The sequence below is a fragment of the Eleutherodactylus coqui genome, chromosome 11 (assembly GCF_035609145.1).
Source record: "Eleutherodactylus coqui strain aEleCoq1 chromosome 11, aEleCoq1.hap1, whole genome shotgun sequence".
Classification (NCBI taxonomy): domain Eukaryota; kingdom Metazoa; phylum Chordata; class Amphibia; order Anura; family Eleutherodactylidae; genus Eleutherodactylus; species Eleutherodactylus coqui.
In genome coordinates, this window is record NC_089847.1 from 86,395,538 (window position 1) to 86,421,729 (window position 26,192).

At 43.7% G+C, this 26,192-nt stretch overlaps 2 protein-coding genes across 3 annotated transcripts in view; one reads left to right on the forward strand and one right to left on the reverse strand.

Annotated features, from left to right (window-relative positions):
- The window catches only part of LOC136582121 (inositol-trisphosphate 3-kinase B-like), a 92,339-nt gene extending 89,413 nt beyond the window's left edge, over positions 1–2,926 (forward strand). For both annotated transcript variants that reach the window (XM_066582932.1, XM_066582933.1), the window contains exon 8: positions 1,979–2,926. In XM_066582932.1, the coding sequence (XP_066439029.1) occupies positions 1,979–2,314 (336 nt within the window). In that variant the 3' untranslated portion in view covers positions 2,315–2,926. The remainder of the gene's footprint in view (positions 1–1,978) is intronic.
- The window catches only part of ATG2A (autophagy related 2A), a 105,524-nt gene continuing 82,201 nt past the window's right edge, over positions 2,870–26,192 (reverse strand). The window contains exons 29-42 of the mRNA XM_066582931.1: positions 25,193–25,316; positions 22,913–23,130; positions 22,557–22,786; positions 17,066–17,201; positions 16,605–16,814; positions 15,447–15,548; positions 14,652–14,736; positions 14,447–14,576; positions 10,045–10,117; positions 8,911–8,993; positions 6,753–6,874; positions 4,628–4,782; positions 4,211–4,363; positions 2,870–4,129 (exon numbers count right to left, since the gene is read on the reverse strand). Of these exons, the coding sequence (XP_066439028.1) occupies positions 3,893–4,129; positions 4,211–4,363; positions 4,628–4,782; positions 6,753–6,874; positions 8,911–8,993; positions 10,045–10,117; positions 14,447–14,576; positions 14,652–14,736; positions 15,447–15,548; positions 16,605–16,814; positions 17,066–17,201; positions 22,557–22,786; positions 22,913–23,130; positions 25,193–25,316 (2,058 nt within the window). The 3' untranslated portion in view covers positions 2,870–3,892. The remainder of the gene's footprint in view (positions 4,130–4,210; positions 4,364–4,627; positions 4,783–6,752; positions 6,875–8,910; positions 8,994–10,044; positions 10,118–14,446; positions 14,577–14,651; positions 14,737–15,446; positions 15,549–16,604; positions 16,815–17,065; positions 17,202–22,556; positions 22,787–22,912; positions 23,131–25,192; positions 25,317–26,192) is intronic.

Here is a 26,192-nt window from a genome sequence, read left to right on the forward strand (position 1 = left end):
TGTTCTACATTCGTATATGTCGTTAATAAATCTAGATATATAACATGGATATTTCAAAGTGAATACATATGTACTTCTTACAAAAAAAACACTGATAGAACACGGGCATATACGGTAGAGACTCCAGCCTGAAAATTGTGGAAGCGGATCTAAAACGCCAAAAAGAAAAATACCAAAAACCCACAATTAGAACTACTCTAACAGCAAACATGCTGCTGCAGCACATATCCAGAATTATAAAGGTACAACTACAGATGTCCTGGATGAACTGGCACCTGCTACCAACAAGCATCTTTCCTGCCCACCTTATGCCCAAGCACAGCATGGTACACAAACTTTCTATGGCTGCCAACTTCTGATCTATAAACACCAGGAAGAATTTTTAGCATAAAGTATCTCCACCGAGCAATCTGGTCAGTTGGTAGTTTTAAAAGTGTGTTCCCATCTCCACAGGATATGCCATAAAAGTCGGATACCACTGCAACCCACACCTATCTCAAGAACAGAGCCCGATGGCCCGGCTGTATATGGGGGCTGGAAATGCAGAAACAATCGAGCGGACTGCCTATATAAGTGAACAGGGGTTAGGGAAGCAATGTAGTCAGCCATTCCCACACTCCCAGCTAACATGTACAACATGCCATCTTGGCAGTGGTCGGTCAGGACAGGAACATCCCTTTAAAGAGGACTACAACAAACATGTGAAGACTGGCACCATTGATGCTCTGATTGTCGCAGTCAGTGGCGAAACGCGTGTACATACAGTAACGATGCCCTCGTGATACTGTCACTTTATAAAGACTCTATCACCTAATTTTAGGCCTATGAGCTAAGCTTATGGGCTACAAATATTTGACCCACTGAGTCTAGAGATGTGTAATACTTACCTCTTCGGTTAGCACTGGAAGTGGGTGCTCAATGCATTGAGCAATGCTGCTATGTAAGTCCACCCGTTCTAATTTTATAATGGACGGACTACTTAGCAGTACCGCTCAATGGACTGGCGGCGTCCGGCCCTGACATCGGGGGAACAACGGGGAAGGTAAGTATAACTTAGCTTAGCTCATAGGGCTAAAAGTAGGTGACAAGAGTCTCTTTAATCATGTTTATTTTCTATTCCTTGTGCTATACTGTACCTGTGTATACGGTTAGATGTCCACTGTTATACAAGTAGCTAGCTGATGCTTTTACTGGTGATACTCCTTACACATCTTAGTTATTGTATTTTTCTCTTGCGCTTTTCTTTGACCTGCTTTCTTTTCTTGGCTTTGCACCGCACTTTATCTAGAGGTCTGACCATACGTAGCTTTCTTTCATCAGCATTGTACTAGATTTTTGAGGGATCATTTGGGAAAAATAATTTTGGTAACCCAACACTCTCACTTATAGAGAACGGGTCATCAGAAAATGACCTATTGCATCAACTATTTAACTTTTTTTTTTTTTTTTAAGTTTTGATGTCACAATCCAAAAAATCCTAAAAGCCTTCAGTTTTCACACTGACCGCCAAGTTTTATAATAGTCTGACATGTTCCTGTTCTGTAGATGAAACCTTTCCAGCAGTCATTTCATAGTCATCACAGGGGGGATTACAACGAAAAGTAACATCTATGTATAGATAGGATCCATCTTATCTACTCCTCCTCATTGCACAGGCCACAGAACATGCCTACAACAGCTCCCAAGAGTTGTGCTTGCCATTACCAACCTGGGCCACCACAATGCGGACGGAGCTGTCAGCTTCTGGCTCTGTCTGCACTAATCGCTAGGGGTCCTCAGCGATGGACCTCCATGATCACCTACTGAGGTCATCAATAGTAAAGTTCTGGAAAACCCCTTTGAAGCAGCGGTCTGCGATCAGCATTCCTCCTGCTTACATTTCCTGAAGTGGCTGCTTAGTTAATCCATTAGTTTTCGGCATGGATTTTTCTTAATACCCTTGACATTACAATAATGATTACTGTTATTCTTCCCCCAGGTAATCGGCAGCTCACTACTTTTTGTACACGACCGACGTGGCTTCTCCAATGTATGGATGATAGATTTTGGTAAAACAACTCCAGTGCCATCGCACATTACTCTTCGACATGATGTTCCCTGGGAGGTAGGGACCCATGAAGATGGTTACCTGCTAGGACTGAAGAACCTTATCACCACTCTTCAAGACACCATGCATATGGCGGAAGAGACTGCAGAAAAGGCATCAGAGTGTCTAGAGCAGGAGGAGGGAGAGAAGGACACAGTTAGTGAAAAGTCTCTTCTGCAAAGAGAGACAGAGGGAAATACTACAAATGGGGAAAACAAGGAGCTTTAAATGAGACGGTAGGTGTTTACCTCTACAGCCTGGTAACACAGACCTAGGAGCCCATGTATGGATCTTCTTCACTAAAACTACTAGAACAAGAGAACCAGTCACTGTTGGGTGGACTTGGGTTACTGCAATGAACCCGTGGAAATGTTGCTCATGTTGAAGCAGAATCTAAGAAGTGGGAGATGATATACTGTATACTGATAGACAATAGGGAATGAATTGATCTTCTATGAAGATAAGCGGCCACTGGAATACCAAGCACAACAAAACACTGCCCTGCTGCTCTTCATGACGACCCGAGGCGGTAAAGAACAGCGGGATGAACAGCGACACAACGCTAACTGACGGATTCAGGGATCACGGTCCCCCTGTAGCGGGTGGGGCAGGACAATCTATCTACTTTATAGTGTTCAGTTTCATTCCATTATACAGCCAAACACTGTTCTTCCATTCATAACATGACGTGATTTGTGAATGCCAGTAAATAAATGTCATAATATTGTGTAGAGTGAATAGACGTGTATCCGGACTACGAACAATATCACTGTGTGCAAGAACTTTTTGTTTCATCCAACTTTAAATACGCCACTTTCTGAATAAAAGTGTATCCACAGACCGGCCGTCCTATCATACTGTACAAAGAACGCCATGACGAGTGCCGTCAGACCTTTGTCTGGAGGTCCTTGTATTTTTACATACTTTATTTATATATTTATATATTATTTATACTTATTTGGCCTCACAATCTGAAGATAGCATTAAGGGAAGATAAAGAGATGTAAAAAGCAAACATTCAGGATGATTGAGGCCGCGGAGTCCCTTTCGTGTGACAAGACAGTCCTTGCATCGTCCACCATTTATCTCCAGTTAAATGGGTCAGTAAAATCAAAAATAGGATGAACACAAAACATCTCATCTTTGCTTGAAAGGTTAATGCACAGCTTAGGTCGAGAGAACAGAGGTCTACGTTTCAAGGCCACCATTGCAATTAAAAAGTGCTTAAAATGTTTTACCTATTAAAGTCACTCCATGATTTTGTAGAATATAGCAAAGGAGGGTTCATGGATACAAGAGTTGATATAAGGAGATGCAAGAGTGGAGAAGGTTACAGAAATCAAAAAATAAAACAACTATTCAACAGAAGGCTTATGGGTATTAAAGGGGGTCTTCCACGTCTAGCTACGAATGACCTATTCTCAGGATAGGTCATCAACAGTAGATCGGTGGGAGTCCATTGCTCAGGACCGCTAGTGATCAGCTGTTCCCCCGGGATGGTCACTGTGTGTACCGAACTGGCATGCAATACCAGCCAGGGCCAATATATAATGTGTGACTGGCCCAGGGGAACAGCTGATCACCGGCGGTCCTAAGCAGCGGACTCCCATCGGTCCTGAGAATAGGTCATTAATAAGCTAGAAGTGAGAGAGCCCCTTTAATCAAGTATTGTAGTGAGTGGCTTTAATTATCCAAGTGTAGTCATGCAGTGACGTTAACAGCTCGATACGCAGACCCAGCAAGCTCCAGACGTCTTCACATATTGCAGCTTTCCTTTGGCACTTCTAGGGCAGAGGGGTTTTCACTTCAGTCCTGCCCCTCATCTGCCTTCCACTTTAGAGAGTCCTCTTTGTGGGCATCAGGTCTTATTTGATTTCTCATTCCTCCTAAGAGATTTGATGTTGCCTCGGTGGCCACTATGAATGGCTTGACTACGGTTGGTGGAATTTGCCGCAGGACTCCGCCAACAGCGCCGGTCAGGCCTTTTTGTTCATGGCCACGTGATGCAACTTCACGTATAGTCTGAGCTGTGTCAATGACGCCCTATGGAGAAAAAGAAATATTACAGCAGCTCCATATTGCCACATGTAACCAACCTATAACTGGGTTATTAGAAGCACTCACCTCTCGTACTGTGTCGTAGGCCTTTGCCACCCCCTCCCGTAAATCTGCAGGTTGTTGCCCTCTCCTCAGTCTACGTGGCTGTCTAACATCAAGTGCACAACGTGGAACAGGGGGTGTTGGTGAGAGAATGTCATACACCGTCTCTGCTGTGGCCTAAAATTGGAAATAGAGGTAATATTCAGTATATGTCTTAATGCATACGATACGTTTTCACATTACATCTTCTGTGTACATCATGAATCGGGAAAGCTCCAGATGCATACGGAACCATAGACCCCCATTCTCCCAATTGAGATGTTAAACATATCTATCCAAGGTTTCTACCAGAAATCCCCCCGCCCAATAGAAACCTAGGATGTACACAGAAGGCAACATGAAAGGAGCCTAATCCAGCAATAATCTCCTAGACTTCTTTACCTGTATGGCTTGAACTAGCCGGTTACTGAGTTCTAGTGCTGCTGAAGCCGTGGATGTGCCAAAAGATGCCGCCCCTCTCTGCAAGCCACGAATAATGCGACCATCCTTCCTGTATTGTTCAATGGGCAACCAGAATAGGTCTCGCACGCCATGAACTAAAAGAACAAGTAGATAGTAAAAGTTACCAATATATCTAACAATATGGCAGATGTCTTTAGCAAACAAAACATGGAATAACGAGTGTCATATAAAACTTTACACCAATAGCAGCAAACACCAATAAAGACCATGATTTGTGAGATATACAGTATGCATATGGTAATAAATGCTGCAGTCTCCCATAGCAACCATCAGGTAATTGCATTAAAAGGATTTACATTTGCAACCACATTCTTCATATTGGGCCAATGCATTGAAAAGAAAACAAATAAGCAGCTTGCTAATACTCTTCATTAAAAATTTGCAGCCGTCTCGTGTTTACAGCTCTTATAAAGAACTATGCTTCTCCATGGTAACAGACGACCAATCCTGTGTAGTCTGATCTGCAGGAGTCATGCCATCTTTCATCTATCTTCTACATCTTGCGAACGTACATTGCAGTAGGTTAGCACAAAGTAGCAGACCGGTGGCAGATGGTTTGACCGAGGATCAGTGTGCACCCATGCCAAGCTTCTTTGAAGTAGGTATGAAAATAAGGCTCTATTCACATCCTGTTTTTTTCCTTCCGTTGGATGTATTTGTCAAAAGTATTCCCCAATGACTACCTCTGATGGAAGATCGCAATGTGGCATAAGTGGCCCACTGACTCGCATTGTAAAACAATCCCAAAAACCGGATACAGCGCACTGTATATCCCTATTTCACTGTAATCCTCTGTTTAGGAAAGATCAGCAGACTATGCTTTCCTGTACAGTAAAAAAACATAGCCTAAAAGTAGACCTCCAAGTATACTGAAAAATTATTATATTGTATAGCAGATCCATGGTGGCCCCTCAATGTCCCTGGCTTGATCTCCTTTTCAAGTAATGATGTGTTTTTGTATTTTTTTCATATTTTTTTGTATATATATATATATATACATACACACATATACATACACACACCTTTTATTTCCCGGCTGGACTTCCTAGCAAAACTACAGGCAGAGCATGGATGCGCTCACGGCTGCACTGTCAGCACACTATCCCGTACCTGTAAGTGACGCCTCCTCCCTTCTCCTCTACTCCCGTGGAACCAAGGAGGGGGGAACAGCGGAAGTGGAATCTGGGTGCACTCACTGCTGGCAGCAGAGTTGTGGCGATCACATAAGTGGTACACTTCAAGGTACCGAGCATGGTGTGCTGTCAGTGCGGCCGTGAGCCCCTTCCCTGCTAGTGTTGCTAGGAAGTCCGGTGGTGAGAGTGTTAACTCAAAAGAAAACTTTTTTTTTTTAGCAAAAGCTGAGCAATTCCCAGTCTGGGATCCTTGGCATCCCGGGTGGGAATCACTGCCTTAGGGCACAGATAGGAGCAGCCCACAGCACTGGGGGTCCATGATGCTATGCAATGTGTTTAGAGAAACAATTATTGGGGGCATTCCTGTACTAGAATAGTTTCTCGATATAAATCAGAGGTACACTTTAAGACTTAAAAAAACAAAAAGGCAAGAAACACGGGTGTAAAGGACTTCTACAAGGGCAGGTGATCAGGAATGTTCATTCACCCGATCATCTGCCTGTTACAATCATCAGTCTGTGCTCATTCCTCACATGAAACCGTTGTGTAAAAAAGACCTTAAAGGGGTTTTCCAAGCACAAATACTAGGACATCTCATCAATAGTTGATCGGGCGGAGTCCACCGCTCGGGAACCTGTCCAATCAGCTGAGTTGGTGCACACTGTCAGCGCCGCCATGCACAGAAGTCATAGCAGAAGCCGCTGCTCTGGACAGTGTGTAGTGGCTGGCACTGACAGCACGTGCCCACTCGATTGATTGGCAGAGTTTCCGAGCGGCAGAACCCTGATGATCTATTCTGAGAATAGGTTATCAATAGTGTTTGTACTTGGAAAACCCCTTTAAGGACTGGTGGCCATAAAGCTGCAACCACACTCACATGGAACACCATGGGCAGCAAGCACAATACTTACACAGTTGTACCACTGAATGCATGGGTCCGACTCCTCCCAGAATCCCGGGCAGCTGATTCTTGCGGATGTCTGTCAGCCATTCATTGAGAGCATAAGAGAAAACCTTGTCTGCCCCAAGAAGACTGTGGATACAAGTAGAAAGATAGTAGGAAGAACTCTTAGCCTTGGGTAATTATAAACCATAACCCTATCCCATACACTATAATAAACAACAACTTTTCACCCTCCATCTCCAGTTCACATGAAGACCACGAGTAGAGCCTTGTTTGGCGCAGACTGCTAAAGCAGCAGAAATGCAGTCCTAAGCTCTCACTCACGACCTGAAGGTTGCGGGTTCAATTCCCACGTGGTTCAGGTAACCGGCTCAAGGGTGACTCAGCCTTCCATCTTTCCGAAGGGGGGGGGGGGGTAATAAATAAATTACTCAAAGGCGCTACAGAATAAGTTGGTGCTATACCAATAGCAATATTTATTTAACAAGATTTAGCGCTGATGGGCAGAGGGACTGGTGTATTGGAACACCTTTATTAATACAACTATTTAGGCCATTTCACGCAGAACAGTTAATTTTAGCATTCTGAATTTGGAAAAAGTAAATGGGATCTACTATAAAAAAAAGTTGAATAGACTTGTGAATTGTAAAGACATTGTTATATCACAGGCAAGGTCCCAACTGGCACACAATGCGTATGACCCAGCCTGAACTGCTGCATTAGAACCACAGGAAAGAAAACATTTCCTGCACGTCTCCTTGAGATCTAAAAAGATGATCAGATAGGTGGGTTTCCCCCAGTACAAGGGCAGATCTAAAAACAGCCTGTTTATATATCCATTTACATTTCTTTGGTTTGAAGCTTTCTACTTCCTTTTTTAATATAAAGCGATAAACATCCTAATTAGCCTCACAATTAGCTGTCATTCACGGAGCCGGAGCATAGTCTCTGTGATTCTGTACTACGGAGCCGTAAGCACTCCGGACTGCCATGGTGAGCTGCTGTATCATCAAGAGTTTCAACATACCTCTGCAATATGACATCTGATGGAACATTACATGATGCAGGAGGCATAATATGACCCCGTATGCATGATGTCTTATGGCGGCTGTAGCCATGTACATGAGGTTTGAAGCCAGGGCTACCTATGTCATTGTTTCACTAGTTTCAAAGTTAGCACCACTAATCTGCAATGTGCAACATTGGGCAATCTTGTTACAATAATAGAGCCGACTGCCCCTTTTACACGGGCAGAGAATATCACGACTCTAGACTTTAAAAGGGCTGTCCGATTTAGGTCAATAGCAGAATCCACGATAATCAGCCGCGCGGACGATCCGCGGTATTCCATACAAATGAAAGAAAAGAACATTCACATATCCGCTCCGATGAGCAGATAGCAACTGCTATTTTCCTGAGCGGATTTAAAATTGCAGCATGTTCCGTTTTGTGCGGAATACACAAGGACGGCTTCCATTGAAGTCAATGGAACCAGTCCAACCCCGCAGCCCAACCGCAATTGGCACTGTGGTATGCACGGTCGCTGGCCGGGGTCAGAGCCAGGTTTCGCTGCCGGATTGCCGTGTGAGTCTGGCCTCATATCTGGCCTCGTGTGTCCCACTGAGAACTGCCAGCAGGATTACAGCTGAAAGAATATTAGCGGGCGGCGCTGATAAGGCTCATCGCTCATTTCTAGCTGGCTAGAAATCAGCGATGAACGAACAGTGCACGTTGGCTGCGTGTTTAGACGCAGCGGTTATCGCTCAAAAGATGGCTTTTGAGCTAATTTTGAGCAATAATCATTGTGTCTAATGGGCCTATAGTGCAATCACTGATTAACTGAGATAATGGGCCATGGATAATGATGCTCGTTACTTTGCTTTATCTAGGAGGGGAGGAGGCGATATCTTTATGCATATATAAATGATTGCACAGATAATGCATAACGGAGTAAACCTTCTCAGATCCGTAACGTAAGCAGCACCAAGGACTCTCCTGGGATCACAGGAGCCAGGGAAAATTAATTTTTTTTCACTTCAGTGGGCTCATCGAGTGTGCTAAGGTATGCCGACTTGTTTTGGCTATGAATTTTCTTTTTTTAACTCAGAAAGCCCCTTTAAGGATGATCTCTGCATAGCAATATTCTATGGTCTGAAGATATTTACCCGTGCCTGCAGTACAGTCTCTTCAGTTTCAGTTCAGAGCAGTTCAGCTGGGCCAGTCCTATTAATATTCCAGCAAATGTACCCTACAATGAAACAAAGAACGGAGCCAATATCAAACACAATCTAACCAAAGGGGTTTTCCAATATCACAAATAAAAAATTTGGCCAAGGGGAAGAAATGTGATAAAATAAATAAAAGCCTGTAAATCCATCCCCGGTCTATTTACTGGGCAGCACCGATGATGGGTTTGTGCCCGCTGCAGCCAATCAGTGCCTCAGGAATGCAGACCAGTAAGGCCAAAAATTGGCTAGAGTTGTCACATGAGTATACAGACAGTCATCACTGCTGCCAAGTAAACAAAAACAGGTGGAGACCACCAAAGTGGGTGGGATTTACAGTCAAGCATATGTTCTGTATTTATGCTCTTGAAAACCCCCTTTAAAGGGTTGCAGTCACTGTAAAAAAAAATTGTAACAGCTGCGCCTGGCATAAAAAAAAAGATAGTATACTTACCTCTAGTCAGCCCCCCAGGGGACAGCTGAGCAGCTCCCACTGCCCCGGAACCAGTATATAGATATGGTGATAGTCAGGTGACTGCTGTAGCCAATCAGAGGCTGGACCTTCCATGCCTCGGACTCTTGAGACTGGCTGCAGCAGTTACCTGACTTCTATTGATGTACATACCGGGAGCTGGTGCAGGGGGCCACGGAAGCCACTAAGCTGTGTACTGGAAGAAGGGGCTGAAGGGGCTTTACGCCACAACTGTTCGAATTTTTTTTTATAGCCACAATATGCCTTTACGTTTGATGGACAAATATGTGCATCAAACTGGACAGATTTCCCATGTTATGCTGCAGTTAAAATGTCTAGACATATCAGTCTATGTATAGAAACAGACTAAGCGATCCCCAATACAGAAGCAGAATCCTCTACATTATATCAGTGGCAAACAGCTTGGTGCAATTGATAAGAGAGTGTAAAATAGAGCGTGAAATAGAGAACTGGTTACATGCATGCAGAGTACAGAAGGTATACCACCGTAACCGCAAAGTGCATACTGGGACATCCCTGCTATGTATAGTAAGAAGGGAAGCCTGTTTATGACTCCCCGGAAACCGTCAACCAGCACTTACCACCTGCTCTGTGGTCACATGCTTGCCTTGATAATCCAACCAGATTGGCACCTCTGATGTGAAGCGAAATTCTCTGAAAAAAAACAGAAAAAGACTTGATGTTCAAAGAGCTGCAATGTGTCTTATAACTCGTTTTATTGAATGTTTACATACGTAACGAATCAACAAACATTACCGGGGTGAGAAGAAAGAGTAACAAACTGCGGTGTTGTCAATGTATCACATCACAAAGTACGAAGATACAATCTGTAGAAGACAAAAAATCCTCCTGCGCTCTTTGTTTGGGGCTTTTTGCAATCCGAAATAGGGACTTGAAAAAGACGCTCTGAATAGCGTCGAAACGCGTTGCAAGACTGTTATAGTCCTTTTTGTATAAATAAAATATACTTGACTGTATATTTTGGTGATTTGGAAGTCCCTATTTCGGATTGCAAAAAGCCCCAAACAAAGAGCGCAGGAGGATTTTTTGTCTTCTACAGATTGTATTTTCCCCATTGTAAGGTGTTATCACCCACTGGGGTTTTTTCCTACTGCTGCATCTCCTTTAAGGATCACTGGGGATCTTTTTTTGCAAGAAGAAACATCTTTATTTCTACAGGCAAACGGGGATCATCGGTGCAAGCGGGTTCTTTGCGTTCACGAAGAATCCCGCTGTGCACCAGGTGAGTAAAAATCCCCTTTACTTCGGTTCATTTGTGTGGTGGCGCGGATCTATATTTGTGATTTTGAAAGTACGAAGATAGAAAGAAGAGAATGTGCATAGATGGATACATCAGGTGAACATACCCAAATAGCGCCCCCATCCCGGTTAGGGAGGACGAAGGGCATCAGATATTGCATTACATATTTTTTGTAGTTACATTAGTCAGCAGAGTTTGACACCCACAGATATCGAGTAAAGATGAGGGGGACGAGCACCAAACTCCCCACACCGGTGCATAATTACCCATCCAGCCCTTTTCATATAGGAGGGCATTGTTAACTAAGTTTTTTCCATTAGCCTAGCGATGGAGGTCTATCGCCCCAATAGGAATTGATAAAGGAGTATTCCCACTCAGGGAGGTTGCTCGTTGAATCGGGCATCTATGATATTTAGATGTCTGAGATCTGCCCATATGGAACAACCTAATTGGGGTAAGATAACATAGATAAAGCACCCAATATATGGCCAGATAAACGTATTATACACAGTGGGTGACACCAACATATGTGATCCCATTGCATTAGCCCAATCCTCAGAGCTCAGTGTAGGATTAAGTCTCTCCATTTAGTAGGACTATACGATCTGCCTGGATAGCAGCTTTGTGTATGTTCTAGACATCAGTCCTCCAGGCCCTTGGTACTCCAATAGGTGAGTATGTAGATATAACCGAGGGCGCGTATCAAATTGACTAATGAGGGTGTAATGTGAGGTGCTTATACCCGGAACAATTATCGTTTGGATTCCTGCGATCCAGTGAGAATCTGAACGCTTCTCATTCAGTGTAAACGGATGCAGCGGCTGAACAACCAATGAGAAGCCTTTCACTTCCCGTTCGTCGCTCAGTTTCTGTATGCATAAAGCTGAACGACGTATCGTTCCGTGTAAACAGGCAGTATCACTGATGAATGACTGCCTGCTTCCTATGGAGGAGGCCGCAACAAAAATGACATAACTTTGTTCTATGTGTCAGTACAATTACGATACCAAACTTAGATAGTTGTTTTTTCTTTTTGCTGTACTACTTATATATATTTTTTTTTTAAGAGATTTAATTTTTTTAATTATTTTCTGTCTCCATCTTCTGCGCACAATAACTTTTTTATTTTTCCGTCGACATAGTTGTGAGGGCTCATTTTGTGCGGTATGTCCTGTCGTTTCCGTTGCTACCATTTTTGAATACATACGACTTTATGATCGGTTGATTTTTTTTTCAGATGACGTTCACTATGTGGGGTAAATAATGCATTACTTTGATAGATCGAAATTTTACAGACACAGCGACACCAAATATATATTTTTTTGTTTTATTATTTAGATTATTTTATTGTAAATATGGCAAAAGGGTTTTTTTTTGGAGGGAGGGGTTAACTTTTATTACCTTTTAAAAAAATAATTGTTAAAACTTTATTGTTCTTATTTTTACATTTTCTTTTAGCCCCCCTAGGGGACCACATCTTTTTTTTTTTTTTTTGGGGGGGGGGGGGGGGGGGACTACTGCACAGGAACCCCAAACATCATTAACAGGATTAAGAGCGGCATTTAAAGGGTTAACAGCCCTGCTTGACACCCACGATGTATGGAGGGCAACAGCCCCGCAATCTCCCTTCATACACGTCCTGCAGCTGCAGGATGTAGAAACACTAAAGGGCCGTCACTAAGGGGATAAGATATGCAAAGCCGTTGGAAAGGATGGGAGCAGAAACCAGTTTGAGTGAAACCCCCATCAGAGAGTCTACTGCTCACAGAAAAATGGTGATTTCTCTGTGATGGCAGCCTAGCTTTTTATTCCTCAGCAGTGCCAACACTTGCCTTCTCAAGACTAATCTAATGGAATGACTGCTTTATGAGCTTATGGTGTCCTGACAAACATCCTTTTAGAAAGTTGTCTCTTTTGGTTTTCTTCTTTCTTCGTAGGACCCATAATGATTAGCTGACTGGGCCTCTACAATGAGCCGTTACCACTGGAGAAACCAAATGTTGTATGCTGCTGTATCTCAGATGGCATTGCAATGCACTGGACTGCACGGTACCTGATGGGCGATCCATTTATGTCAGATTGATGGAGACTCTGCAGTTGCACTCCACTTAAGTTGATGTTTTCTGTCTATTGAGTTACTTTTTAAAAAAAATTGCACCCAGTAATCAGTTTTTTGACAATTAAGCATCACCACCTTTCTCCATCTTCCCGAGTTATCCTGATCCAACCATTGTGCGCCCGATTTGTTTACTTTGCTCATTTCCAGCCACCTTACTTTCCCATCCCTTCTACTACATTACCCGTCTGTCACTGCACGGGCCTCGATCCACCTACTGCACATTCTGCCATTGTTTTTAACCCAGTCCACTCCATCCAAATGATGCCATCTTTGAATGGTCTGTATCTATGCTCCACGCTCATTCACCAGCCAGCATGTGTCGGGCAAGTGTGGAGAACTCTGTGAACAAGGTGGAGACATCCAGCCCATCTCAGCCAGTGGAATCGCTGATGACATGCCATTACCAGCTTGGTCGGGCAACTGTCGTACTTCAAAGGAAAGGCACTTCAGCAGCAGAGAGGTGGCATGATGTGTCTTGGCAAGAGAATGAACAAATGGTACACTATGGAAGCGGTCAGTGAATTACAAAGTGAGCAGTATGGCTGGGCGAGCCGATTGGTAATCAAAAAATCCTTTTACCAGCAGTGCGTCACAATCAGACAACCCGTTCAACACTTATTTCTAGATTAAACACTATGCACACCTTCACAATCACATTTATTTTATTATTGCACTGCATCTAAAATGAAAAGTGAAGCAACTTTACAATGAGTCATGATTAAAGATTTCCCACCACTTTGTTCCCACAGCGCCTATACGATTCCATAGTATTACAAACACACCCTGTGTAGTGTGATCTTACCGTTACACTGCTCCTTCCACCTGTCCTATACGTTTTAATGGCAGAAACTTAGTAGGTTAACAGGAAGCAAGAGATGAAAAAGTATGACTGCTGGATCAATACAGTTCACAATTTATGTACTACTACACTTTACAATCCCTCCGCAGGCAGTTGCAAATTTATAGTCAATGTAGTGCCGCCAAAAACTGTGCGCCTAACCTGCAGCTTGTGGTTTTTCATTCCGGTGAACTGCTTCTGCAAATGCATTACTTTTCTTTAAGTAGCCTCTAAATAGACAAGCCTTTCCTGGTGTGATAGCGGCCATTACTTTGGTGTATATTCTTCTATGGTCCACCAGTATTTATATTTTTATATGAGAGTAACATATCTTAACAGACGCTTGTCTTCTGCATCCTCCAGTCCGAGCGCTCGGCCGTATAACAGCCAGGCACTCGGAGCGGGGAACAGCTAGATGCAGTAGACAAGCGGGAACACCCTGCATGTCTTCTGCATCCTCCGCTGGCAGTGCAAGGTGATCGCTTATCCTGAGCGATCATCTTGCGCTGCAAATGACAGAACGATGACCGTTCAAAAGTCGCTTGAGCGACATCTTTTGAGCGATAATCTTTGTGACTAAATGGGCCTTTACAGTGACCAAGAAAATATCACTGTATGTTGACAATATATATCTGAGGCCATTGCAGCTTTGAGGATCATTATGTTACAAAGTTTACTATGTTCACATGTACTACTTTTACACTATTTATATCAAGCATCTTCCATAAAAACATATCGCCAGTACTTTTATTTCTTAGGCCTCACCTGAAGTAAATCGGCTGATCAGATGCGGAGCTCAGAGAGGACGTGTCTTCTTCATTCGAATCCAAGGAATTCTCCAGTCCAGCTTCACAATCTGAGGCACTTTGTTTTCGAAGGCTTTCCATACGAGAAGCTGGGAATGGAAGAGATCTTAGTAAAAGGGAACACAATTTGTAATTGTATTTCTTGTGAAAACTAATGCACTCACCATCTGAACCAAGCTCCAAAGCAACCACAGGCTGAATACCGGAGGCTAAACTGGTGAAGAAGTCTTTCAGGAAGAAGAGAGCGTCCTGCAGAAATACAAAATTAGGAAGGGTACTGACAGAGGTTGTACCAAAAATCTAAAGTTGGCCCAATGGTAGCTTCATAAATGGAGCAGAGGGCATGCATGGGCGCCATCATTCTTTTCATTTTAATGACAGCGTTGGAGATTGCCGAGTGCTCGTACTTGCAAATTTAGGACATTGTCAATTAAATAAATGGATTGGCCACATGCATGCATGTCCTCCGCTCTATTCTTGTGAGGACTATAAGAAGCCCTGTTCTTGGGTTTGGTGGGGAACCCCGCAGTTACATCCTCACCGATTTTTTACATTTTGGTACAACCCCTTTAAAAAGTAACAGTTTAAAGACCTCTGACATGTCACATGGGGGTTCAAGTCCTGACTGCCAAAATAAAGGAGCAGAGGAGCTCAACTGAGTGCTGTGAGCCCCTTCAGCTGTGATCGGTGTCTTGAGAGACATGAGCAAAGTGGTGCACAGATCCAAAGTATCCACTGATGAGGAGATCCAAGCAAAGCTGATCACAGCTAAGGGAGCACAGTCCCCGGCTAAGCATTACTGTTACTTCATTTCATCAATAAGGAGGGGTTTCAGAACCTGAACCCACCACCAATCAAAGCTTCTGACATGCAGACATTTTTTCAAGCTTTTACACAAATGGCTGGGAGATGGAGGCACCTCTGCAACCTACAAAATTAGACATGGATATCATACCAACCTGATCAATATTTAGGCGAAGTGGCATTAAAGACATTCGAAGGCAGCACTCAGGTCCCCCTAAACCTGACTCGGGACGCACATGGAGGGCTTTTATAGTAAGCTTAAAGATAAATGACAAAAGAATAGTAAGTATAAACTAAAGCTCTTAAAGTTAAACTGCATGTTTTTAACTAAATCACATAAAAGGAACATATAATGCAACTGGGTAGATGAAGAGTATGGTCAATCACATTACAGACAGAACACAAATGATCTTAAGCCAAACACAGCTGATTATAGTGATTGACATCTTAAAGTGGTTGTCTCACAATCGACTATCATTACCTATCCATAAGAGAGGTGATAATAGTTTGATCATTGGGGGTCTCACTGCTGAGGCTCCCACTGATCCCGAGAACAGAGGGTCCCGTGTCCCCCTCTCTTCACTGTGGGATCACTGCACCTCCCACAGCGAGAAGGAAAATGAAAGTAGTGGCAGTTGAGCATGCGCGCCGCAGCTCCTTCCATTCTTATTGGAGCTGGTGGAGAGAGAGGAGGACTTGTACTCTGATATTTCCTTCAGCCTCACTGAAACGAATGGAGCAGCAGAGGGCATGCGTAATCCCTACTCCAATCAATCTAAAGTAACTGGGTGGCTGCAGCGAGTCCACAGTAACAAAAACGGGGATACGGGACCCCTGTTCTCAGGATCAGTGGGTGTCAGCAGTGAGACCCCTAACGATCATACTTTGATTAACTATCTAATGGATAGATCATAAAAGTCAATTGTGATACAACTCCTTTTACTACTTCCAGTCTATAAAAGATTGGCAGTTTCTGTTACCAGTATAATACTTGCAAAATGAGCTTTGGCATAATCAGTATGGCATCACACGGCGTTCTTTTCATTTGAGAAGATATGGTATTTTAACGAAAAATAAGCTTTTCACAAAGTATCTCATCTAGTGTATACAAAGCTACTGCATTACAATGCAAGACTTTATTGTATTCCAGTTCTTGCACTGAAACTTTGGAAAAGTTTTCAAAACTGGTAACATGTTAAGTCTAATGACTCTATTTTCCTAATTATGAATATTTGAATATTTTTGAATTTTAATCCTGTCCCCTTCGCACAGCCATTCTGTAGCCAAAGCTTTCTCGTTCCCCCTTCTTGTACCATATTTGAGTGAGCCCTCCTTGGCATCTTTTCACTAGTGTACAGGTACAAAAACTTGTTGATATGAGAAGAGGTCAGACGGTCTCTAATCTCCAGTTCTTGGACTATAAAGACTTGACGCGCAAGGGGAACCTCCGCCACATCATCAACTTGTAGCTTTTCTGCTGCAGGCTCAGAAGGTGCTGGATAGGATTCATGCTGGAAGCTCACCTATAAAATAATATGCAGCTATTAGATAGTAAACAGGGATGATTTGATGAGTTTATAAAAATATTAAAAGACAAATGCTTCGTTCATGACCAAAGGGGATGAGATCAGTATCCGTTTGTAGATATAGGACCAACATAACATGCCCATACAAGTGAGGTGATCGCAAGGCTAGCAATCAGTGGAATATAATATACTAGTAATGAGCCTTAAGAAATGCTACAACAACAAAAAACTGATAAAAAAAGGCTAACTTTGGTCAACTGGATCTCCATTAAAATGTCATGAACCCTGCCGTTCCCTCCTTGTGTTCTCCAAGTGTTTTGAGGACGGTTTGTCACAGAGCATCGGGATGGGGAACCACGGGCACTGGGCATACTTGCTCTTGTCCTGTGAAACCAAGCAAAAATATTACAGACCTAAAGCAATCAACATATACAGAAATCATCATTAATTCTGCAAGCAAAGCAATGACTGAGCGCACTACACGAACAAGCAGACCGCAATATGGGAAAATACTGTCACAAGAAAGAAATGCATAATTTTATTGCTTATATTTTGTGCTTGTTGCATTCTATCCACCATTAGATGATGAAAAACATTAAGGATTCACCTCTAAATGAAATTTTAGGGCTCATGTCCACGAGTGGGTTTTCATTGGATATTACGCAGGCGATGTACGGCCGCGTGAGACGCAGTGAACAGTCAGTCAGTGAAAGTAAATGGACATTCATTGATCCATTCCCATGAGCGTGTGAACACATTGTGTAGATATGTGTGAGTAATAGATTGCAGTATGCTCTATTTCTTAGTGTACCACACAGCGTGAGCCCTATTCTTTTCTATGGGAAGCATATATGGGTGCAGTACATTGCATATGGGTGGTGATTCATAAGCAACCTCGTGTGTGAGTTACGTGGTCATGCGCAGTACTCCCGCTGCTCATACGCAGTCTCTGCCAGCAGAGCTGGCATCAAACAGGCCAGTACAACACTGCAGGACACCCGCAGCAGTTTACCCATACGCCCGATGACATGAGCCCTTACAGTCAATGTTGTGTGATGTCACAAATAACTCCACCAGAAAACAAAAGACGACAGCACACGCCAAACCTCAAAATGGAGAGGGAGGAAACCGCTGGGCAAGAAACTGCGCACTTCTTTACCAGTCCTGGATCCACTAGAACCGGAAGTAGTAAGAACCAATATAATGGAAGAGAAGCAGCATCCACGGATATTTGTCTCAACGCTTTAATTCATCCAGCATAAAACAACGTTTCAACCATGATATGGTCTTTGTCAAAGACCATATCATGGTTGAAACGTTGTTTTATGCTGGATGAATTAAAGCGTTGAGACAAATATCCGTGTGATGTCACAAACACACGGTACTACTGGTTTTGCACCGAGTTCCTATATGATATTTACACGTAACTATTAAATCGCTCAAATTTCGTTCAAATTACCACAAATGAGTGATAATCATTACATGTACATACGGGCATCGTGCACTTTTTTGTCTGAATGATGATTTTAAGGTGAACTGAAAATCCAATGGTCAGCCACAGAGAGATAAAGCATCTCTCAACAGACTGCATGCTGGGTTCTCCACGGGAGGCAGGAAACTACATTGCAGTCAGCGCCCATGAGAACAATGCAGCCGTTTGCACAGCAGGGCGTATAATTAGTCACACTCTTGGCTCTGCAAACAGCTCCCGGAAGCCCTTTTACATGCAAATTAAAATGATAAAGTGTTAATGGACAGTAGTGTCCATTAACACTTTATGCAAAAAGACTTAAAATCTTTCAATCCTTTGAAAGATTATCTTTGCGTGTAAATGGATCTTCATTATTAACAACTCTGCACATTTTCCCATATCTATACAAAGCTCAGTGTATGGTCTAGCAATTAACCTCCTAGGAATTAGTCTAAGCATGATGCAGTAATCTGATGTAGGAAAGCATTTCATTATACGAGTTAATCTGAACCTTGATAGTACGTTCAGTGATTCTAGTAGCAACCGGCATAATTATGTAACCAGTTCAATCTCTATGAAAGAAGACCAGAATAAGAAAATAATGCTGCGTTACCATAAAATAGTATAATGTAATGTGCAAGGTGAATGTACAGATCAACCGTTACATTACTGTTGCCTTTGTGATAGATTTGTGGTAAAACATTTAACTCTAGTTCAGACCAACCGCAAAGAGCGAATTCAGCGTGCAGAACTGCAGAGATTCAGTATATAGATCTGAAGGGCATGAGTATACAGCAATCGCGGGAGACCCGCTGCCAGGAATACGGAACACGCTCCTGGTCTCAACTTCCAGCAGAAAACGGCCTACTAACAAAGAGATTCCTGTGTACTATCAGGCTCTCCGGGATGTCGGGACTCTCAATTACCTCCTCCAAACATGCCATAATTCTTAGCGCAATCTTACTAGGAACCTGTATCCCGATCTGTTGAATACACATCCAGTTGTAAAACCTACTGCTTTGTAGATAACGGACAGACTTTGGCTCAAGAGTTATCAGGGAAAAGGAGTATTCGACTACATTCAACACGGCGTCGAACATCTGCGACAAAGTATAATACCATGCAAGTGAATGGGGCTTTAAAAGACCAGATAAACACATCCACACGGATCAGAAAATGTCATGAATTTATTTTTATGGCAAACTGTGAAGCTTCAAATTCACAGCATTTACTTTGAGTCTCAGGTTTGTAGCGGATTTTGAGGGTTTCACCCTTTGCAAACTAAAAGGAAATCCAAGTTTTCGCCTGGTTTCAACAATCCAGTAGTTACAATGTGAACAGCTGATGACAAGTCAACAAGAGTTAAGCTGATGCAATTTGATAATTATAGAACTAATACCATAGTAACATTGTATGTTAGACTGAAAAAGGCATACGTCCATCCAATTCAGCCCATTACCCTTCAATGTTGATCCGGAGGAAGACAAAAACCCCAGTGAGGTAGAAGCCAATTTTCCTAATTTAAGGTAATAAAAAAAAAATCCTTCCTGACTCCAATTCTGACAACTGAAATAATCCCCAGATCACCGACTCTTCTGATGTAACTAGAACATATAATATCGTATCGCTCAAGAAAGTCATTCAGGCCCCTCTTTATAGAGTTCTTCATCATCTCATCCTCAGGCAGAGTTCCACAGTCTCACTGCTCTTACAGTTAAAAATCCCCTTCTATGTTGGTGATGAAACCTTCTTTCCTCTAGACCCGTGATGGCGAACCTATGACACACGTGTCAGCACTGACATGCGTAGCCATAGTCGTTGACACGCGGCCGCTCACCCCGTTAATGAATACCGTCAGGGGCCGTGACTTCCCTGCTGGTATTCACTAACCAACACTACTAGCAGCGCTGATCCCGGCGCACACTCTGATGTCAGTGTGTAGCCGGGATCCTCCTCTCCCGTCCCCTGACGTCTCTTACCTGTTGGTTCCGCAGGAGCGTCCAGGGAAAGAGGCGTCCTGCAACACACTGACGTCACAGTGTGCGCCGGAGATAATCGCCGCTGGCGGCACACCGGGCACAGGAGGAGCGGAGCATCCACGAGGTAAGTACATGGGTCTCGTGGGGGGCAGTCACTGCTGAGGGCCTGCTGTAAGGGGGGCAGGTAAGCCTGGGGGAAGGAGGGGGGGCGCTGTAAGGGGGGGGGGGCAGATACTGCTGGGGGGATGGCGCTGAAAGCAGGGCAGATATTGCTGGGGGGGGGGGGGGCGCTGTAAGGGGGGCAGATACTGCTGGGGGGCCACTCTGGGGGGGTGCTGTCGCTGCTGGGGGGCCGCTCTGGGGGGTGACCCCCACCAGTACTGCCCCCTCTGGTACCCCACTAGTAACGGTGACCCCCACCAGTACTGCCCCCTCTGGTACCCCATTAGTAACAGGGACCCAATCAGAGTATGTACCATGTATAACCCCCCCTCTGCTTTCTATCATTAACCAGTTACTTACCCACTTACACACATTCTCATCCAGACCAAGCATCCTCATCTTATATACCAGCCTTTTATGCGGCACAGTATCAAACGCTTTGGAAAAGTCCAGATACACGAGATCCAATGACTCCCCGGTCCAGTCTAGAACTTACCTCCTGGTAGAAGCTGATCAGGTTGGTTTGACATGAGCGATCTCTCATAAACCCTGCTGATATGGAGTTATACAGCTATTTTCCTTGAGGTACTCCAGGATAACGTCTCTTAGAAACCCTTCAAACATTTTACCCACAATAGAAGACTTACTGGCCTGTAATTTCCAGGTCCACTTTTTGAGTATCGGCACCACATTGGTTATGCACCGATCCAGTGGAGCAGACCCTGTCACTATACAGTCCTTAAATATAAGAAACAAGGATCTGTGTAACACATTACTTAAAGGAGATGTCCCGAGGCAGCAAGTGGGTCTATACACTTCTGCATGGCCATAATAATGCACTTTGTAATGTACATTGTGCATTAATTATGAGCCATGCAGAAGTTATAAAAAGTTTTATACTTACCTGCTCCGTTGCTGGCGTCCTCGTCTCCATGGTGCCGACTAATTTTCGCCCTCCGATGGCCAAATTAGCCGCGCTTGCGCAGTCCGGGTCTTCTGCAGTCTTCTATGGGGCTCCGTGTAGCTCCGTGTAGCTCCGCCCCGTCACGTGCCGATTCCAGCCAATCAGGAGGCTGGAATCGGCAGTGGACCGCACAGAAGCCCTGCGGTCCACGGAGGAAGAGGCCATCTTCAGCGGTGAGTAGAGAAGTCACCGGAGCGCGGGGATTAAGGTAAGCGCTCCGGTGAGCTTTCTTTACCTCCCTGCATCGGGGTTGTCTCGCGCCGAACGGGGGGGGGGTTGAAAAAAAAAAAAACCCGTTTCGGCGCGGGACAACCCCTTTAATTTCCTTAGAACCTGGGAGGTGTATGCGATCGGGACCTGGCAATTTGTCCATTTTAATCTTTTTAAGATGGCTCTACACTTCTTCCTGGGTTAGGGTGAAAACCGCGATCGCGCAAAATCGCAATTTTGCGCAATCGCGGTTTTAACATTACAAGTCCCATAGACCCCTGCAGGGAAAAAAAACGCTGCGAATTTCGCAGTGAAAAAAAACTGTAGTGGGTAGTCACCCTTAGACTGGTGACATTTAGTGGAGAGTTTATTTTATCACTCTGCATCTTATCTGACATTTCATTCTCCTGAGTAAAAAAAAACTGGAGAAAACGCTATTTAATAGCTTTGCTTTTTACTCATCATCCTCTACAATTTTTCCTACATTATTTATTAAAGGGCCAATACTTTCAGTATTAATCTTTTTGCTATTTAAATAATTGAAGAACAGTTTATCGTTGGTTTTAGGTGGCCTGCACATGGCCAAGTCGGATCCCGTGCCCCGCTATTGACCTTATACTCACCTGTCCGGCATTTTCTCTCTCTGCACTGCTATGTGTAGGCTGGCGCACAGCCACACATGCGCAGAGCCGAGCCGAGTCGGCATGTCGGCGGTGACGTTTCGGTGCAGGCCTCTGCGAGGCTTGCACAGAAATAGGACATGCCGCGATTTGTTTACCGTGCGAGTTTTCACACGGTCAAATTGCGGCTGTCTGCATAGGATTGCATTATCTAATGCAATCCTATGGCAGAGTGCACGGACGAAAATTCTGAGGGAAATCAATAAATACTGAACTACAAAAAACATTAATGTTGAACCATCAGATACTTGCACACAAAGCAGTTGCCCTCACCTGGGTGACTGCGCCCTTGCAGAGTTTGGCCGGCTGCTGCCAAAATCTTTTCCTCCATATAAGTGCCATACGACAGAGATCTCTCTTAGCACTATACGTGTCTCTGGCACAGGAAATTTAGCTGGAGGCTTCAGCAAGTCAGTGCTGCCAAGTGGGCGAGAAAAATGTCCATCCTTTACCAAAATTGGGCTATCCACCAGTTTTCTTACAACAGGTTCTCCATCTTTTGGCTGGGAAAGATAACAGAGATATGCTACTGACACATTATAAATTATTTACCCATCCTATCAATATCCTGCAGACAGACACATATAGGAATTCCAACGGTCTCATGTGACTTGAGGTTTCATACTCACTGGCACACCAATCCCAGGGGCATCAAGAATACAGAAATCATCTGTGTCTGTCAGCTCACTATCTCCACTGGTATCGGAGCCTCCAAGACTCTCCTGTGATAGATGTGAATCCGGTGGTGGAGGCGATGGATGGACTGCTGCGATTCGACGCGCAGAGGGAACTTCTTCAGGAAATAGGTAGACAGACACGGGAGAATTCTGACGAATAAACGGCTCTCCTGTATTTAAAGGGAAGGATGATAAAATGAGTGCTGAAGTGACGTACATCAGTAACGGGGAGGAGAAGCAACTGATCAAAATGGAAATCTCACAATCTCAGTCCAAATATCAAAAATAAGTGTTTTGTGCGGATAACCTATCATGTCATAGAAGGCCTTTTTAACACATCTTAACCCAGTCTATAATTAGGGGGTGCATACTGGCGAAGAAGCATTTGGCCAACAGTTAGGTACTGTATATTCTCACAAGACAGATGTGCTGCAGACATTTCTGTGATGGTCCCATTCCTATGAATGGCGTACGGAGTGCACGAAGAAGAAATAATCCCATTCAGGTGAATGGAACTGTTTTCCATGTAGGAGTCATCCCTAAACGCCGGTCCCAAGCCCGATAAATGGGGAGAGTTAGGGAAAGACCTGGTTACCTACCCTGTAAAAACTTCACCTTAGAAATCTTATGAAAGAGCTTGCAAATGATTCAGATATGGTATCCGATGGCAGGTCCCCCCAGATCAAAGGATTCTCTTAATGCAACTGGGGAAGAACAAGGTCTGAGTACAAGTAGTTAGGGTTTTTCTCATGACGTAACTGGGGAAGAGCCCTCGGAAGCCCAGAAGCTGATGCACCTCATGATGTAAGGAAATGACTGCGCTGTACCAAAGCTCCCATACTAGCAACATGGAATGTGCATGGCATGAGTCTAGGGAAATTGGACATTGTGAAACGCGACTGGAAAAGATCCATCTCCGTCACAAGCTATATCACGCCCTACAAGAACTGGGCGTATCGGTGCATCTAGTAAAGCTGATAAAATCACTTTATACCAATCAAGAAGCTGCTGTGAGAATGCAGTATGGGGACACAGATTGGTTAGGAGTCAGCAAAGGCATCCGACAGGGCTGCATCCTCTCACACTTCCTGTTTAACTTATATGTGAAAGTGATCATGTGGAAAATGGACCTAAACGAATTGGAAACCGGGGTGAGAATAGGTGGCAGAAACATAAACAATCTCCGTTATGCAGATGACACAACTCTGCTTGAAAACAGAAGCCGGTCTGAAGTAGCTGATATGCAAGATTGTAACTGAAAGTGAAAAAATGGGCCTCTACCTGAATTTTAAAGAAGACTAAAATTATGACAACCGCAAAAAATGGCCAAATTAAAATTAAAAATCGACCAGGAGGTCATAGAATGCGTGAGAGACTTCATCTTCCTTAGTTCAAAAATTCACCAGGATGGAGAATCTATGAGATAAAACGTAGGATAGCATTGGGGGCGAAGCGTGATGCTAAACATGGACAAAATCTGGAAAAAGAGCGATAATCGCTATAGCAACTAAACGCAGTATAGTGCAAAAAAAAAATAGCTTTCCCCATGGCCATGTATGGGTGTGATGAAAGCTAGACTGTGAAAAAAAAGCTGATAGAAGGAGGATTGATACATTGGAGCTGTAGTGCTGGCGATAGCTGCTGCGTGGGCCCTGGACAGTGAGAGTAACAGAGAAGTCCTGAATCGCATAAGACCCGGTATTTTGGCCATGTAATGCGAGCAGAGTCACTAGAAAAATCTATAATGCTTGGACAGATCAGTGGCAAAATAAGACCTGGCCACCAAAGAACACCATGGATGATACGTCAAAGTGGATATTGGCATGGATATCACACAACTGAAAGAAGCGGTGCAGAACTGAAAAAATATGGAGGGAGCTCGCCTTTAGGGTTGGCTCACACCACCAACAAATCTGCTACGTGTCAATATACCTTTGCCATCTCCAAATCTCGCAATAACAAACATACTTAGCTCAGTCAAACAAGCCTGTTATTTTAACGAGGATGGGTGGGGTGAAACATCTGCTAGACGCTGCTTATCCCGTAAGAAATCAAAGGATTGGATTGGTTCCAATACACCCAATTTGTTTCCTTGTTTCGACTGTTTAGACGGTAGATCACTTGAATCGAACAACAATAATCCACAGCTGTCTGCTTTACATGTTACAGGCCTTGGAATGACCAGTTTCCACAATGAAAGCTGATGGATACGTCACTATGAAGAGTACATACCCGTTTCTGAGTGCTCTTTGTTGCTCCTTCCTGTATCTATAAGGGCATCAGTAAGGTCTCCCTGGTTAATTTGAGCAGTCTCTGCAGGAAAACATGGAGGTAGTGAAGATGGACCCTCTGGAGGCTGAAAGGAAAAAAAAATAAAACTTGTTCATAATGGTCATGTATTTTTACAGTCATCGTACAATCTTTCTACAAGGCTATTTATTCTCAATCTGTTCTCCTGTGTACACGAATAGGACATACAGATGTCACAAAACAGGGCATGAACATTTGATTAATGTGGTAGCAATAGATAGAGATAGATGTGGCTGAGTCTTGGCAAGCGTCCTCACCTCTGCAATCTATCACTAGGTACTAAGGACATAGTGCCTGACAACCTCATGAAAGGGGTTATGCAGACCATATGGGGTTCTGGTGTATAGTTAAAAATATGTATTATTATCAGGATTGTCAGGGTCTGACCACTGGGATCTCCACCAAGAAAAAGTTCGATATCAGCAGAGAGCCAGATCAGATTAAATCAGATTTCTCTAAAAGTAATACAAAGAAGCAATCAAGAGAAAACAGATTTTACCATCCCTGCACCCCTCACGCCATTGCCTGTTGTTCTCTGGACATCTCCTATGTATTTTGCAGTCACTTCCATGCAGTGCAGCCTCCTGTCTGATGCTTATCAGGCACCATCTCCATGTTGAGATTTCTGCTTGTTTGCTCTTTCAATATGCTGTGCTATCACTCCCATGATGCATTAGCACATCATCACATGAGCAGCTAGAGAATGTACCACCTCTGCCTACGACAGACCATAATTATAGAGTCAGGAGGACGTGCTGTGATCTCCTTCATTATAACTGTGTGACAGGAGCCTCTAATCGTCATCAACAGTAACTGTGATAGACGTTTCTGTCTTCCTCTAAAGATCCTGTCCAGGTAAGGACCATCCAAAAGGAATTATGCTGACTGAAAAACTGCCTAATTTGAGAACACATAAACCCAA